General features: G+C 42.1%; 1 protein-coding gene across 4 annotated transcripts in view; it reads right to left on the bottom strand.

Moving 5' to 3' along the window:
* SYTL5 (synaptotagmin like 5) overlaps positions 1-18801 on the bottom strand; it is a 177367-nt gene that overhangs the window by 26091 nt on the left and 132475 nt on the right. For 2 of the 4 annotated variants that reach the window (XM_038387843.2, XM_038387845.2), the window contains exons 8-10: positions 12680-12812; positions 8759-8865; positions 3046-3138 (exon numbers count right to left, since the gene is read on the bottom strand). In XM_038387843.2, coding sequence (XP_038243771.1) covers positions 3046-3138; positions 8759-8865; positions 12680-12812 — 333 coding nt within the window. The remainder of the gene's footprint in view (positions 1-3045; positions 3139-8758; positions 8866-12679; positions 12813-18801) is intronic. The other 2 variants (XM_043505622.1, XM_043505626.1) reach the window with 1 other exon arrangement.

Genomic DNA, 18801 nt, shown 5'->3' with positions numbered 1-18801 from the left:
TTATTTTGTGCCACAGTACACAGTCATTAGTTTCACTATCGAAGGCTAAAACTCAGCAACAAGCAAATTACTTGCAGAATTTATAAAACGCTGAAGGATGAGATGCATAGAATAAACTAAATAAAATCAGAAAAGTGTGAGTATTAGAGATGGGGAATATTAGCAACAACATACATTCAGAGTAGGTCAAAATAGACCAGTAAAACTGTTCCACTCTAGGGGGAAAGAAAAGCTGCTTGCTGATAGAAGCTTTTCCATTAACATAGCATGCAGTGACTTTAATAAGCATGCTGGGGTGGATGTGAAGAGGAAAGGAGCACTGAGGCATGAGATCATCTCGGTTCTACTGCAGCAGGAAAGCTCCATTTAGATTAGGAGAAAGGTCAAAAGGAATTTATATAGAAAGACAAAACCTACTGCTGAAAGTACCATGGAAAACGCTCATTAAATAAAGTTACTACTTAAGGGCCCTTACCAAGGGAAGTATTGAGCACCTGCAACTCCAGTCTCAGAGTTCAGACCAAGGAAAGGAATTCATCTATAAAACCTATAGCAAGCTATAGGTTTTATAGATGTGTTGGCAACGAGTCAAATTCAAATTTGGTTAAGTGGGTGTAATTCAGCTGATTTTGATTGAGTTACAGTTGCTTACTAGGGTTAATTTGGCCTGACATGCCCAAGTCTCTTTTAGCTCTGATTCCTTGAATTCCTTGAGACCCTGGAATAAAGGGTTTCACCCAGCTCTTTCTCCTTTCAAAACAACAAGCTGAATTCCATGCTGACAATTAACGCAAGTCTTTTGGAGGTGACCTTTACTGGAATTTTGTCTGCTTTGTGTGAGGCATTAAAAATACTATACCACATTCCACAAAATTGAATTCATTTCCTAGTGTCATGGCCCAAAATTTCCCTTTCCTTTGTATCAAATGTCCTGATCACTAGTTCACTTTGCTACCAACCTCCAACCCAGAGATTGCTGCATTCCATTGGCACTGTGTATATTTGCTGCAATCTTGGGACCCACAGAGCTATTCTGGCACAGGACCTAAAGGAGGGTGGGCAAGGATGGCTGTATGCCACTTTTGCAATCCCCCTATCCTTGGAATAGCTGGGGAGTCAGTTAGTCAAATCCCAGGAATGAGTTAAAACAGTCTAAAGAAGGCTCTAATTTATGGTTTCCTGATGTGTGCACCACTCAGGCCCCTTCCCCTCAGCATGCCTCCTATCTCAGGGAGTAAAAATTGACTATAGTGCTGGTTACATGAACTCTATTCCATCTGGGATTCCTCTGCTTTAAGGGGATCCACAACTAGCCACTTCAAACAAACCTAAGGCTGCTTTACACTCCTGGAATAGCACAAAGCAGCCTTCTAGGGCTAAGGATCTGGTTTACTGTCTATAGTTTGTGAAGTGTCCTGGGAATGAAAAACTGTTGCAGAAATATACAATAGTTTTCATGGAAAGCAGAAATGTTTTCAGCAAACCTGATCCCCAAATATCTTACTCTATGCATATGAAATTACTTGAAATCTATGAGCCATGCTGGGATTGTGTTGCATAGAGAATGGAATATATGTGGGGAGTCGGGGTCACCATTAGTACCAATTCCATATGGGTTATGAAGCTACTGACACACGATGCAAATGCATAAAATGAAAGCACTTGTATGTTGCAGGGAGCTTAAAAAAATGTTCAGTTTTTTCAGAGTGAGCCCAACCATTCACAACCCCACCAAAGGCTGCAATGAGAAGGCAGGAAAGACAGAACAGCGTGGGATCCTCTTCCAATGAAATGAAGAGGCTTCAAATCAACCATTTCTCTAGGCTAACTCTAAAAAACTGAGCTCGTTGCACACTATAATTCCCTATTTTTAATCTCTCCAGGTACAGGCCTGGTAGTATCTCACATCATCATTTAGCAGGAGCTAGGGTTACCAATTTTTGTTGGAAGTATTCCTGGAGGTTTCATCACATGACATTAATCTTTAATGCCTGGAGACTCCAGGGAAATTCTGGAGGGTTGGCAACCCTAGCCAGGAGCCCGTGAGCAATGGCTATTGTTTACTCTCTTCCCCCGTCGCCCTGAGACAAGCCCGCTATCCCTCAACTATCAATAAAAATCTTTTCTATCAAAAGGATAAATTGTGCCTCTTTCCCCTTCCCAACTCCTCAGAACTTAGGGAATTTCCATTGCTACACTTCACCAAAACTATTAAAAAAGAATCAAGACTGAGCATTTTCCTTTCTGCTATTTGGCACAATTTAAACAAATATAGACATTTGCTATCCTTGGTGTCTTGTGAAAGATGTTTTAACTTCTGAATAGGCTTATCTGACTGTGGCTAGAAGTCAGGCATAGTGGATGGAAATCACACATCCTTCTGATAATGGGACTGTCATTACAAGTGACAGAGGATTTTCTTTTAAAGCCACATTATCTCCTCATATCAGTACCAGCTATTCTAGATTTGCTCATTTTGACAGAGCATCTAGATTGGCCAGATGTTTCAGGTTTCCTACTCTCATTTTTCTTCATGTTGAAATTTCTCACTGTTCACATACAGCATCTGCCAAACAGATCACAGTTACAATTAATGACGGTTAGACGGTTAAGAGCCTGATACTGAGTGCCCCCTCCACACCTTCTTTTGAATTCATTTCAAGGTGAGGGCACTCAGCACTTTGGACAAGGTGCTCAACACCTCTGGAGATCAGGTCCCAAGTCATCAGTGTGCAGGGAGGACAGCTACACTATAAACAACAATGGATCTCTGCTTCAGTACTGATTGCAGAGAATGGCATTTTAGATTTACAGATAGGGATACTAAAACCGCAACAAACAGAAAAATCACCAAGAAGTCGAAGTTGCTACTAAACCACAGTAGGAAAGGAGGTCTGGATATGAATCAATACAAAAAACATCTACTGAAATGAAATTGAATGCTCAGTGTGTGTTCTGTGTCATTAGCCCACATCTACTTCAGCAAGAAACTGCTTAGTGAGAAAGAATGAGGGAATTCTAGATGTTTTCCAATGGAGAACTTACTGTTGATAATCCACTTGCCAAATGTCCGCGATGTTTTAGATAATGAGAGGCCACTATGTCATCAGGGTCTTCCTCTATCTCATCCAGGTAATCCTAACCGCAAAGAAAGAAAGTGTCATTCAATTACTGTAAATTTTACTCCTTCCTTGGGTTTTATTCCATATTTTTCTGTTTAAGGAAGATTGTGTCAACACATCTCCCAAACTCAAGTCTCCAGAGACTTTTGATTCACACTTTCAACAATTTTACACAGTCACAATCAGTACAGCAGGAACAAAGGGCGCTTCTGGTTCACCTTTCAGCTGTTTGAAAACTGTAAAACCTCTAGGCTTCTATGTCACCGAGGAGGAAATGGATTTTTACCTTAGATGGTGAGGCACTGCATTACGAAGTCGATTTCCAAGCACCCTATATTCTCAGTAGTACACCTGAATTACCCTATTCTGCTATTAGTGCTAGGCATCTTCACACACGTATTTAGGTTGGGAGACAAGGGAGGGACAGGGTAGGTGTTTTTCAATCTTAAGAAAATAAATATGTAAACTGGATGGCTTTGGATACCAGTAATGGGTTAATGAGGCTTCAACGTTTAAGTCATCAACTAAATTCAGCCCAAATCCATAGTGACCAAAAGTTATTCCTACCATTAACTAGCTATTCAGTGAGCTGAGTTTCTGATCTCAGTCCAGTTTCTAATGGACATGTTTACATAACAACTAATCCGCACCACTAATAATATTAATTTGTATCCTTGTTGGCAGTCGTACCAGACAGACAAAGGACTGATTAAATATAAAAAAAAAATATAAAAACTACTTTTTGACTAGTATTTTGAGTGCTCAAAGTCATGGTTGTGGACATTGAAAGAAATGTGTCCTACCACTGTCTGTGCTGAACATAGCACCTGAATAAACAGAAAATGTGGTTTCCAGAAAAGTCAATCTGGAAATTTTCAAGAAGATTAAATTCATAGTTCTCTTTTCTTCAGCATTATAAAATTTTAACAAAGAAATTATATTTTTATAGATAGAATTTACATTTTAGTAAATTACCTAATTCTTACACCTTAGGCACATGGGTAGAAAATACAATTTGGTAATTATAAATTAAAACTATTAACTGAAACTTGAAAGCAGATGATTAACAGGAATGTTAGCTTTTGATAAAAACTGAAAAAACGCTAAACAAACAGAAAGTTACCATCCTATTACAAGTCGTGCGGAGACTTCATGGGTTTTAACAAGCATTATAGATGTAAGCAGAATCTGAATGAGTTCTCCCCTGACAGCTAGCTGGGATGGGGAGAAACTTCAGGAGCAAACTGTATTTACATGAACACACCTACTCTGCCTAAATATCCAGCAGATAGAATGGTGTTGCACGAAGTGATCAATTTTGGCTGGTGTTGGGTTACAAATCACTTTAGCACTGAATGCAGAGGTAATGAAATGTTATCAATTTTGTTGTCTTGATTGTATGAATAAAGGGGAGCAAAACTACGCTTAACCTGTCCCAAATGAGGGGGTCATCCTCAACTGAAAGGACCTCGTTAAGCCAGAGGCTCGAATGCCAGACCCCTGTAAAAAGAGAGATGGGGACAGGTATCCCATCCAGGAGATGTGGACTCTCCCGAAGGGTCCTCGGTCTGGTTTAACCTGTTCCTCCCCACTGCTCAAAGATAGAGCTAAATAGGCTCCATTAGGAGCCTTTGGTATTTTAAATGCTCAAAGCTTAAATCACTTGTGGGGACAGCGTTTCTGTCACACCTAAGAGCTGAAAATCACTTGAGCTTCCACCCAGTTCTTAGAGACTGACCTGCAGAGGTCATAGCAGAGAGGCAGGTGGCAGAAGGTGACTGGCTAGCGAAATGAGCAGTTGGCCGGGTGGCCAGCAGTGCAGAAGTGCTCAGATGGTGGAGCAAGCAAGGTGCCTTCTTCCCTGGGTGGGAGGTGAATTGTCCTCACTGATCAAGGACAATCACTGTGAGTGGGGTATGGTGAGGGAGCAGAGAGGGGCACAGAAAAGGAACTGTTGGTTGTAGAACCTAAGAACATAAGGCAGAAGGCACTGCCCCATGCATTCTGGAGTGGGTGTCCTGCTCACAGTTTTAGGTTTATGAATCCTGATTGTGGCATTTTTCCTAATTAATGTCAGATGACTTCCCTCCTTTCATTAAAAGTTTCTTATCTACACTCAGATTCTGTGCTTGCAAGTGGGGAAGTATTGCTTCTCAGAGACACTCAGGGGTGGTGTGTAATTTTCCCAGGTTACTGGGGGGGGCTCAAACCCCTGGATATTGAACCCGGCCCTGGCTGCTGCTGGCTTCAGCTGGCAGAAGGGTTACATAAAGGTTATCACTGACATTTTCAAAGCTGCTGCCATTAGCTTTAATGGGAACTGACCACCCACTTCTCTTAGGCAGAAGTTTTGAAAATTGGAAGACAGCATCCAAATTCCCCTTCAGGCTTTGAGTATCCCACCCTACATGCTGATCTAAAATACTGTTGTCTTTCTCCCAAGCCAAACGGACCCTTATCTCCTCCAAGCTCAGGTCTCACAGCTTTTTATGCAGGCCAGGAAAACAGAGTGGCAACTGGGCATGTAGGGAAATGTTTTGGGTTAGAATTGTTAACATTTGTCAATGGATTCCCAGTTATTGCATGGCAACTCAATTTCATATTCAAAGGGTATGTCTGACTGCAGCTGGTAGTGAGCCTCCCAGATAGACAAGATTAAGCTAGCTTGGCTCAGGCATGCAGATGTGGTAGCACTGGCAGAGGCCTGAACTAGCTACCCAATCTCAGATCAATGGCTTTGGGTGGGCTTGAGAGTCTGAACCTGCCACCCATGTTGTTAAGTTCACACTGCTATTTTTAGCATGCTAGCTCAAGCCAAGCTCGTATGAGTATGTCTACAAGGCTCACTGCGAATGGTGGTGTAGACATACCAACAGAGGGTCAAGTTCTTCACAGGTATAAATCAGGGTAGCTCCCTTGACTTTGCCTCTCCCCACTGACTTCAATGGAGCTACCCTGATATTTATACCAGCTGAGACTATGGCACAGAAATAAGCAGACTCCTGTGCAGGGGTTATTTTGAAGGAGCAAATATAGAGACACAGTCAGGACTATTTTCTCCCTCAAAGTTATACATAATACATTTATAGTTTAATCAAAAAATAATAGTTTTTGATTGCCCAGCAAATAAATGTGGTGTATGAAACTTGGATCAACATTTTCAAACTTGGGTGCCTAAATACGGCTTTGGATATCTAATTTCAGACAGCCACGCTTATACATTTTGGCCATCTCGTCCTCCTTGCCAAAGGAGCTACGAAATCTAACCATAAAAATCTGTATCTCACTTTATACAGATTGTGAGCACATTCTTGAAACCAAGAGATTGCTTGGAAAGCTAACATTTCGCCTCAGACTCTCTCATTTGCCAGCAGAGCCACAGTTCATTTTACATGACAGCAGCGATGTTTCTCAAGGATGCTATAGAAGCACAGCCACATAATTGGTTACTGTTGCTTATTAAAGTTAGAAGTGGTAAGAGACTAAGTAATCTTCATTGTCTCGGTCAGGGTTATAAAAATACACCTAATCCAATTCCTTCTATTAAAATGGCTGAGGAAGTGGTGAGCAGTGCTTTGTATTACTATAAAGTGGCTGAATAGGTGTTTCTTAATAGACCTTTAAAAACTAATTTAGTTTGCTCTGATACACTTTTGAAATTGCTTGTTTTAATTCCCTGCTTTTCCCTGTTCTGACAGAAGTATTTTTGTCAGTAACCCAAACACACACAACTAGAGAGTTCTCTCAACTTTGAAGCAGACACCACAATTAACTTTTCCCCCCAGTGCTCCTTGATAAATGTATTTCACAGTATTCAGCTTTTAAAGTCTATTTGGAAATTGCAACCAAGAAGCATCATTGAATCAGAGAAAGAAAAAACCTATCAGTTATCCAGTCCATCTCCCTGAAAAAGGAAGACTGTCCTACCAAAATCACCAACAGCTGATTGGGAGCAAGGGAGGCAAGTGCCCTCCCTCACTCTTTCAGCCCAGTTCATCCAGGCAACCTGCTTCTCGCATCCATGCAGGACATCCCCCACACCAACAGCAGCTCCAACTATCCAGGAACAGATACTTCAAAGTACAGCTACTACCACCAGCTGGTCAGACATAAGGGAGATATAATCTTTTCAGCCTCCAGGAGTTGATTCTTCATTTTGCACACTACCCCTGAGATGCCTCTCACCTCCCACACCACATTCAGGGAACCTAAAACACTGTGAAGGCCACAACCTTAACCCCAGAAGCACAACATTACTGCATCCCCAGTCTCTTTGGGACAAGGGCTTCCAAGGTGAGTGTTTCTGTCTATCTTAGGTACTTATATACCCCCATCACTAGGGTATTTGAACACCTCCCACCCTCAAATGAATTTATTCTCATACCACGCCTGTGAAGCAGGGAAGTGCTGGCATCCCCACTGTACAGTTGGGAGACTAAGTGACTTGCCTACAGTCCCAAGCCAACACCCTAACCACTGGACCATCCTTCCTGTCTGGTAGGTTAGGCCCAATTACCCCTTGATACCAGCATGGATGTCTGTGTGTAGCTACAGGTGACAGGACATGACTGCCTGGATTATTACTTATAACACAGTAGTGCCCGTGAGGCCTAATCAGGATGGGGGGCTCATTGTATTAGGTGCCATACAAACACACACAGACATGATCCTGGCTCTGCAGAGTTTACAATCCAAGAAGACAAGTGACATATGAAGGGTGTGGGGGGGGGGAGGAATACAAGTCAAATACATACAATTTTTATATACAGCTATCCAGTTGAAAACTTAAAAAATAGTTATAAATACATAAAACAAGAGCCAAATAACCCCATCTGTGCGTCACAAATCATTAACTAGTTGATTTCTTATAGGCACTGAGGTCCAGGTGGGACTTCGATATATTTTGAGGAGGAGAGGGAAATGGTTTATGAATCAGTCTGTATGCAAGGGGAAAACATGGAAGTGGGCATGGAGATGTTTGTGAGAAACTGAAAAATAGTAGGAGGTGACTGGCATCACTGGGGAGCAGAGACCGGGAGGGTGACATGTTGCAAGACTAGAACAGACAAGCAGAGAGGGACAAAGCTGAAGGGCTTTGATACTGAGTACAACTCCAAATAAAAAATCCAATGAAGCAAGAGTTAGTGAAGATCTGAAGTGTGCAATGCACTATATGAATGGTATTCTAAGATGAGACTCCATCCACTTATAAACTAAAAAATTCCCAGATGAATAGCTATTGTATCTACCATAACTACAAAGAGCCTTAACTACTGTAAGCTATTACTTGGAATCAATCCATACACATCATGCTTGGAAGGTAATTTTGCCCAAGGATATAATTTGTTAACGGTCCACAAAATTCCACACAATTGAGGCACCTTCTTAACAAACTGACTCCCAAACATGTTTGTCTCCATAAGCCCAACAGTCTTCTACTCCAATTTTTAATACTATTGTTGTGTGCGGTGCTTTACATTCTGCAATGATTGCAGCATAAGCTAGATGCAGGCTTGAATTTATACAAGTCTGAGTTCACTCTCATGCAGAACTAGGAGTTTAAAGATTATGCTGACTTCAGAAGCTAGAGTGACAATTTTTCCACCCTGTGAGCTTTAGTGTCACTTCTAACTCACCAGGTCCTGGTCTAAAGCGTCAGGTACAGATTTACTTCTCAAGCTTACAGCATCCTTGTTTTCTTCTGAGAAAGACCCACTCAAATCTATCTCAGATCTGCTGAGATCTGGAAAACAAAGGGGAAAGGAAGGTGTTCATTAATATATAATTGATACAACAAATACTGTTCTTTTCATAGTGTCACTTTTTAGTAGTTGTTGCTACAACACCAAAATGATTTTTTTTATCAAATCAAAATAATCTCCATCAAGGTATATGTGCCATGGCACCTGATTGTGGTATCTGAGTACCTTCAGCTGAATGATGGAAAAATAATTTTTACCATAATATTTGACTTTTTGGATACCTCCCCTCGTTCAGTACTATTATGTGCTATATGGGTCTGTCCCCTATGGGTCACACACACAGCCTTTGGCCTTCTCAGGCAGGGCCACCTGCTTCGGTCATTCTGATATCAGGGACATAGGCAGCAGGAGCTCTGGATGAATCTACATGTTCACAATGACTCCTGCAACCCTTCACCTCAGCAAATAAGAAAAAAAAAAAAACAGAGTCCAAAGTTTAAGTGTTGAGTGAATAATGATACGGTGACCCTGGGAGCGCCTCATACCAACAGGCCTGTGGAGTATACCCATTATCATAATTTTGCCCATGATGTAATAAACTGGTACCCTGGCATTACCTTTCGCAGTAACTCACAACAGGCCTGACATACTCATTGCCCCACCACACTGTTGTCATGATATTCATTTAAGACATATTTTGGAATATATCATTTGAAAACTAAGAACATGCTGGACATTAAGGACACTGGGAAATGTAGATAACACCACTGTATGTGAAATTATGGATACTCTCTGTTATTGTGTTTTGGAGTCTGTAAACAGACAAAGGACGTAAAACAGGTATTTTCCTAGACAAAGGAATCAGTGTTTCCTCTAATTTTTTGGAGGTGATGTGTGACACATCACCTTAATATTGGTGCACATAACAAAATTCATGTGGTGGGGGTGGGGCCAAGGGGTTCGGAGTGTGGGAGGGGGCTCAGGGCTGGGACAGAGGATTGGGGTGCAGGCTCAGGGGTGGGGCCAGGGATGAGGGGTTTGGGGTGCAGGAGGGTGCTATGGGGCTACATCAGGGAGAGAGGACTCCCCCCAGCTCTCTCTCCCTGCAGCGGCACCTGGGCTGGCAGCTCTGGGGCTGAGGCCCCAGGATAGGTGCCCCTCCCCAGCAGGTCCGGACCGGGGGAGGGGCTCCCGGGCTGCGGCAAGTCAGGGCACCCCAGCCATGGCAGGTCCAGGCTGCGGCTGGGTTCAGGCCAGGGGAGGGGTGCCCCAGCTGCGGCAGGTCCCCAGGCGGGTTCCCTGAGCACCTGCGCAGCACGAAATAGGCTCCTGTATGGCCGCGCAGCTTACAGGGAACTTAGAAAGGAATGTGTATTTATTTGTCTGACCTGCTTGATCACAGGCAGAGAACCATGCAACTACGTTTACATATAAGGTAAACAAAGTCATCAAGCTAAAAAGCAGGAGAGAAGACCACTTAATGATCACAATGAGGGGCAGAATCTGCAGCCCAGGAAGTTTTCCTGGCTCTTGAGACAGAGACAATGAACACTAGTCAATATAAGACAAGCAAAAAGCCATTTTGGTTATCCATCACCTGGGAGAACAAAGAAAACAGCGCTTTGTATCTGTGAATGACAGGTCCTCCTGCTAAACTAGCTAGCAAATGCTAACAACTCTAATCCTAACCCAAAGCTAGATCCTGCTACAATTAAGTTTTAGACACTAAAAAGCGTGTTATTTTTGTTTTGTTTGTAACCCGTTCAGACCTCTTTCACTCTTGCTTGACATCACTTAAATCTCTGTTCTTTGTAAATAAAACTTAGTTTGACTACAAACCGTCTCAGTACTGTGTATTAAGGTGGCGTGTATAACCCCAGCTGAGCTAACAAGCTGTTGTGTACACTGACTCTTTGGAGGCAGCAAACTTGGTGTTACCTCTGTGAGCATCAGATCAGAGAGACTGGGCACCACCGCGGATATGGTTTTGGGGAAGACTTGGGACTGGAAAGTTTGCTAGTATTATCCTGCAAGAAGTAACCACACTGGTGGAAGGCCATTTCGTTGTGTGCAAGTTGTTGGTATCAGGACTCTGAGCCAAAGCTGCAGAGCATAGCACAGAGATAACCAAGATTACAGGGCAGGTAGTGACAGAATCCCTTACTGGTCTGGGTGAACCTCCAAAACATCACAGACACCAGGAGGCAGTGAAGGTGCCCATGTCTGGTACTGCTGGTTCCCATGTGGAGAGGAGAAGGGAAATCTCTCTGGGACATGGGAGGCCTTGACTTACCAGCTAATGGCAAATGGTGTAAAATGTATTGGCTGCTTTGTGGAAGGATTCTTTTAGTTTTCTCCTAAAGAATACTCCACGCTGCTGCTGCTGCTATGCCCCATACAAAGGGAGGAAGGGAGTCCCTTTAGGTCTGGGCTGAGTGGGCTTGGAAGTTTTGACTTGATCCCTCCACCCTGGGATGTAGCTGGTGCTGGTTTGGGGAAGGATTTCTCTAGTCCATCTTTGAGATTCTCCAATAGAAGAGGAAGCTGCCAGGCCCAGGGCGGGTGCATCTCATGTTCCTAGCCTGCCTGTGATTTCTTTCAGCTTCCTCTCCACCTTGGTCAAATTAAGCCATTTATCAATTTCCAAACAGACTTTATTGCATCAGGTAATGTGAGAGGGAGAATCCCTCCTTGCACAGAGAAAGCAGCAGTCAGAAATGCCTCTTCCTACAGATGTAGTGCCTGTTCAAAGGTACTTCGCTGTTTTCAAGCAGAAAAAATCTAAGGTGAAGAACATACCATCTTTGATTAGCTCTGTGAGATAGGTTACCCAGTATCTGGCATAGGCTAACCCCAGCTGAAACAGAATGGATGAGCCCTGCTGTGATTCACAGATTGGCTCATAAATCTGAAAGGCTGAACAGAGCAGATTATGGGAATGGCTGAGTGACTGGAAGTGAGAGGATAAAGGGACTTCTGCCTACTGTTTCAAATGAGAAAGAGAACAATCTTCACCAGTTTCTGTAAAATGGCTCAGGGTGCACCCTACTGTGTGAATATCATCTACTCACCATCCTCCAATGAAAGAATCACTTTATCTGTCCCTCTGCAAGAGGTAATGACAGGGTAACAGTTTATTACATCCTGGGCAAAATGAAATAATGGCTATACTTCACAGTCTGATTCTCCACTGCCCTGCATGTTCTGAGGCCATTTGAACTTGTGCCAAGGGAGTGTAAAATACCATAAAACCAGAATGGCACAATTATACGCAGATGAACATGACCTAACAAGGTCAAGTTTATTAACTGATGGACTCTCTCAGGAAAGTACCACTGAGCACAGAATGTTCCATTAGCTGAGAACGTGTAAGGTATACAATGCTAACACAGATGACATTACATAGGGTTAGGATCTAAATTCCCTCTAAGCTGTGCAGCCACGCAGCTGCCTATTAAGCACCACGCAGGCATTCAGGGCTGCGGGGGGGGGACAGATGCCTCTCCCCAAGCCTCAGCCCCACCCCCACCACATGAATTTTGTTATGTGCACCAATATGGAGGTAATGTGTCACACATAACCTCCATATTGGTGCACATAACAAAATTCATTCCGCACGTGTGGGAAAAATTAGAGAGTACACTGGTTAGGATCACAATTTTTCCCATATGAAACAAGTGAAAAGTATTTTCTTTCCTATTATAAACCTGATATTTTCAAAATTAACAACAGTAAACTCAACTGCACTTATATTTGACCATCTATTACACATTAGAGCAACAGAAACAAAGGGTGGAGGAGGCCACATGAATAATAATCTCCCAGAAAGAATTAGGACTACCAATGAACACTTACCTGATGCTAGAGATGCCCTAGAAACTGCTATTGAAGGTGTTCCAGATGCATTCCTACGGTGTTTCTTCACTAAATCTTCAAGTACACTTTCACTTGCAGGCACAAAAGTGCCATTTTTTAAACCAGGGTCCTGCTGAATAAGAATAATATATATTCCATAAGCATCGAGCTATATAAGAGCAACCTTATTTATGGTCAGTCTGAGGCAGCACCATTACAGTCTAATTCCCATAACCCAAAAGAACACTGAGTTCACGATCACTTATTAAATATTTGTATTATAATTAATCAGCATTGGGGCCCCATTGTATTCGGGCATAATACAAAGGGAAATGACAATGAAATCCCTGCATACAACCTCAGCTTTCACTTTAAGGAGATAAGTGGGGCAGGAAGGGTGAGGGGAGGCAAGGAATACAATCAAATATATACATTTGCCATTTTTCAAAATTATAAATATACCCGAGCTACACAGTTTTTATATAAAGACAGCTTTGTTAGTTATGAGTGTGACTCATCTGACATAACTATAGCGGTACAACCTTAGCCTGGGCACAGTTATACTAGTATAAAAGTATTTAATACCCGTGCAGTTCCTATACATAAATAGCTACAGATACAACTGCATCCACACTAGAGTGGTTATACAACTTTTGTGCATAGACAAGGCCATAGACAAAGTAAGTGCCAATTTACTTATTTGCCCCTGAGCCAAGACAATATAAATTTACTGTCATGGTACAGGTGGTTCATAAGGAGAGATCTGAAGGAGAAGAAATGGTAGAGCCCTTAATATGAATTCAAGGAAGGCATTCTGTGCATACAGAGCAGCATGGAAGAAGGTGCAGAGAGCAGCTGAAAAACACACAGGCATCCAACGTACAGAAATAAGAATATTATAATCAAACACATGTTATTACCAATTATTATGCAAGGCACTGGCAGAAACACAAAAGAAGGCAGAATCCTTGCTCCGAATAGCTTTTACTCTCAGAATATAGACAGTAGGTAGGAAAAGGGGGAACAACAAAATATTAAGGTGGTCATCTGGTGATATAGTAGTTGGCTACCTGCCGATAATGTAAAGTTTTTAACACAAAGGTAAACAAATTTCTCCTACTCACAATCTGTCAGTTTTGAAATTTTAGAGTATAAGGTCCTCAGAACACAGACTGTGCTTTCTTTTGTATTTGGATAGTACCTAGCACATTGTGGATGCTATTGGATATAAATAACAACATAGGTTTGATAGCATATGCTGGCTCATATGAATTTCTGGGTTTTCATTGTTAAATATACCTAACAAAAAAGACTGGTAATTGTTCTAGCCAAGAAAGACATCCTGTTATGTGGGAGGAAAGAGGGGAGGGGGAAGATTACATTGCAATTAAAAAAAAAAGAAACCTTTGGTGCATATATTAGTAACTACAAGAACTACCAGAGAACCACAGGCAACATGAAGGAAGCTTGTCATGATATCAGTATCTGTAGACAGATTGCAATGTCCCACCTGTAGCAATCTATCCTGGAAGCCACTGGGAAGAAAGCACACCTAAGAAAGGTTCCTGCCTTTACAATGTCCCTGACTTTGCTAAGCATCACACCTGTATAAAATGAAGTGGCAACTCACTAATGTCACGGCTAACCTGGTGGCTGAACTTTGTGACTTTGTCCTCACCCATAACTATTTCACATTTGGAGACAATGTATACCTTCAAATCAGCGGCACAGCTATGGGTACCCACATGGCCCTACAGTATGCCAACATTTTTATGGCTGACTTAGAACAGCGCTTTCTCAGCTCTTGTCCTCTAATGCCCCTTCTCTACTTGCGCTACAGTGATGACATCTTCATCATCCGGATCCATGGAAAAGAAGCCCTTGAGGAATTCCACCATGATTTCAACAATTTCCATCCCACCACCAACCTCAGCCTGGATCAGTCCACACAAGAGATCCACTTCCTGGACACTACGGTGCTAATAAGCGAAGGTCACTTAAACACCACCCTATATCGGAAACCTACTGACTGCTATTCTTACCTACATGCCTCTAGCTTTCATCCAGATCACACCACACGATCCATTGTCTACAGCCAAGCTCTAAGACACAACTGCATTTGCTCCAACCCCTCAGACAGAGACAAACACCTACAAGATCTCTATCATGCACTCTTACAACTACAATATCCACCTGCTGAAATGAAGAAACAGATTGATGGAGCCAGAAGAGTACCCAGAAGTCACCTACTACAGGACAGGCCCAACAAAGAAAATAACAGAACGCCACTAGCCATCACCTTCAGCCCCCAACTAAAACCTCTCCAATGCATCATCAAGGATCTACAACCTATCCTGAAGGATGACCCATCACTCTCATAGATCTTGGGGGACAAGCCAGTCCTTGCTTACAGACAGCCCCCCAATCTGAAGCAAATATTCACCAGCAACCACACACCACACAACAGAACAACTAACCCAGGAATCTATCCTTGCAACAAAGCCCGTTGCCAACTCTGTCCACATATCTATTCAGGGGACACCATCATAGGGCCTAATCACATCAGCCACACTATCAGAGGCTCGTTCACCTGCGCATCTACCAATGTGATATATGCCATCATGTGCCAGCAATGCCCCTCTGCCATGTACATTGGCCAAACTGGACAGTCTCTACGTAAAAGAATAAATGGACACAAATCAGACGTCAAGAATTATAACATTCAAAAACCAGTCGGAGAACACTTCAGTCTCTCCGGTCACACGATTACAGACCTGAGAGTGGCTATCCTTCAACAAAAAAACTTCAAAAACAGACTCCAACGAGAGACTGCTGAATTGGAATTAATTTGCAAACTGGATACAATTAACTTAGGCTTGAATAGAGACTGGGAGTGGATGAGTCATTACATAAAGTAAAACTATTTCCCCATGTTATTTCTCACCCCCACCCCACCCCTCACTATTCCTCAGACGTTCTTGTTAACTGCTGGAAATGGCCCACCTTGATTATCACCACAAAAGGTTTTCTCCTCCTTTCCCTCCCTCCTTCCTGCTGGTAATAGCTCATCTTAAGTGATCACTCTCCTTACAGTATATATGATAAAACTCATTGTTTCATGTTCTCTGTGTGTGTATATAAATCTCCCCACTGTATTTTCCACTGAATACATCCGATGAAGTGAGCTGTAGCTCACGAAAGCTTATGCTCAAATAAATTTGTTAGTCTCTAAGGTGCCACAAGTCCTCCTTTTCTTTTTTGCGAATACAGACTAACACGGCTGCTACTCTGAAACCTAACAATTAAAAGCTTTCCCTACTGCATGCCAGAATCAGGCTAATGGAAATACTGCTTATTAGGAATCAGAGTGACTATTCTGACTCATTTCTGCAGCTCAAATATGGTTAGCTCTTGCAGCTGAACCTCTTTATGCCTGCCTTTGACAGCTGTGTATTCAGGAAAGGCAGGTCGTTCTCTCTCAACAACACAATGTTAACTCACTAACTGATGCTCAGCACAATTGAGATGAACATCCTGTAGCTTAAAGTGAAGTTAAAGTGGTATTTTTATAATCATGTGACAAAGCATCACTGAGCCAACTGAAGGTAATTTTGGCTATTGTCTTCTAGGCATTTGCAGGCACTTTTTTCCATTACAAATTTTTTCCACATTATCAATTAAAATACATGCATAGTCAATATTAAAGCAGGAGAATAAAAAACAGAACAAGAAACTATCTTGGACAGAGTGAATCTCAAAAGCTTGCCAATTTTTAGTTAGTAAAAAAAAAAAGACCACATAAGATGTAATGGGGGATTTAAATCTATCTATATACAGAGAAAGTAATATCTTTTATTGGACCATCCTATGTTGGTGAGAGAGAGAAGCTTTCGAACTACACAGTGCTCTTCTTCAACTGGGCTATATCTTGTCTCACTCTCACCAACAGAAGTTGATCCAATAAAAGATATTATCTCAGCCACCCTGTGTCTTTAATATCCTGAGACCAACACACCTACAACTACGCTGCATATATCTGTATACACACAGAAGCAAGGTGGGGAAGGTAATATGTTTTACTGGACCAACTTCTCGAGAGAGACAAGATTTCGAGCTACACAGAGCTCTACTTCAGGTCTGGGAAAGGTACTCTGAGCATCACAGCTAAATACAAGGTGGAACAGATTGTTTAGCATAAGTAGCCAACACATATTCTAAGGGCGGCAAAGAGTCCTGTGGCACCTTAGAGACTAACAGACATATTGGAGCATAAGCTTTCGTGGATCACCCATGAAAGCTTATGCTCCAATACATCTGTTAGTCTCTAAGGTGCCACAGGACTCTTTGCGGCTTTTACAGATCCAGACTAACATGGCTACCCTTCTGATATTCTAAGGGACCATTCAAGTTGAAGTGGCTCATTAATGCCCCTGTAGTCATAGAACAAAGCCTGCTCTCTCTCACACACACACATTCCTCTTCAGGAAACACTTAAGTGTCAGGTGGGATTAAGTTAAAACAGGGAATCTCAGTCAGTGTTAGTACAAAGGCTGCAGTCATTGCAAAATCTAAAATCAGAAAAATCTCAAGGATAGTTGCTTTCCTGAAAACATAAATGAAGGATAATTATTATTACATCCTTCTCAGATCAACATTTGTGCACAGGGCAGAAACTAGTCTCTTCAATCCCTCTGTCATTAGCTGCTGTTTCCATCTGCTCTACACTGTTGGGATCAATTGTTCTGCCCTTGCTACTAGTGGTTGTTCTTAAAACTTCTCTTCAGTGTCCTTGTTTCCTCACACTAGTTGGTTTCCACTTAAAAACTTCATGTTGGAGTCTGGGTGTTGGCAACTGGAGTATTTGCCCCAAATATGTCCAGCGCTTCCTTCTGATTCTAGTGGAGATAAGCTGCTTGTTGGTGATTTGTCACATCTTTTAATTAGCACTAAAGTGTCTCCATCCAATGCCCAGAATCTTTTGTAGGCACTTAATTTCAAAGGCTTCTAGTTTTCTATCTAACGTTTTAAGAGCTCAACAGCTCTCGCAGCTGCACGTTAGCTCTGAGATTATATTTAAATTGAAAAGTCTGAGTTTTGTTTTGGTAATGTATATCTTTAATTTCCATAGTTTGTCAAGTTTAGTGAATGCTGTGGATGCCTTTCCTAGCCTTGATGTCACTTCTTTCCTGAGGTCTCTCTTGGCTAGTACATAGGGTCGCCAACCCTCTAGGATTGTCCTGGAATCTCCAGGAATTAATCTTTAATTGAAGATTATGTCATGTGATGAAACTTCCAGGAATGCATCCAACCAAAATTGGCAACCCTTATTAGAGTAGTACTACCCAGATAAATGAACTGTTCTACTTTCTTGAGGTTTTTGCCTTCTATTACGATGATACTGCTTGATTTCTGGGCTTCAAGGATGTTCGCTGAGCCTTGCTTGGCCTTCGCAAAGGCATCCGCCTTCGTAGCTTTTCAGCAGTGTTGCTCGATAGCATGAGAACATCAGCAAAATCTAGGCCTTCTAGGAATTTACCATTACCCATGACATGCCAGTGTTTGTGTTGCTAATGCACATCTTCATTATTCAGTCTATGGCGATGCAAAACAGCAGCAGAGATAGAATGCAGCCAGGCCTCATGCCAATATCCACAATGAACCACGCTGTTTTTTGGTTTTTCACCCTTCCATCGCATTTTCCTTCATTGTACAACGCTGTGATGATGTTGATGACTTTAGCTGGAATTTCATAAGACTGAAGAATATTCCGCAATGTATGTCTATACAGGCTGTCAAATACCTTTTGAAAAAAAAATCAGTGAAATTGATAAGGGGAGCCTGGCATTTTATATGTTTGTCTACTACAGTCCTTAGTGTGAATATCTGATTTACACATGATTACTTGGACCTGAATCCAATCTGTTCTTCCCTAAGCATTGCATCCACTGCCTCTTTTTTCTGTGTAGTTGTAGTATGTGCAATAAAGAAGATTTTCCCTACAAAAGATAGTGTGACTCCTCTCCAGTTGTTACAGTCAGTCAGATCACCTTTTTTGGGGGCAATCTAACAATTAATCCATGTTTTCACTGGTCGAGGGGGAGTTGTTTTTCCTGAGACTTCGC

Source organism: Dermochelys coriacea, chromosome 1 (assembly GCF_009764565.3).
Source record: "Dermochelys coriacea isolate rDerCor1 chromosome 1, rDerCor1.pri.v4, whole genome shotgun sequence".
In the NCBI taxonomy this organism is placed as follows: Eukaryota; Metazoa; Chordata; order Testudines; family Dermochelyidae; genus Dermochelys; species Dermochelys coriacea.
This window is presented reverse-complemented; position numbering and strand designations above follow the sequence as displayed.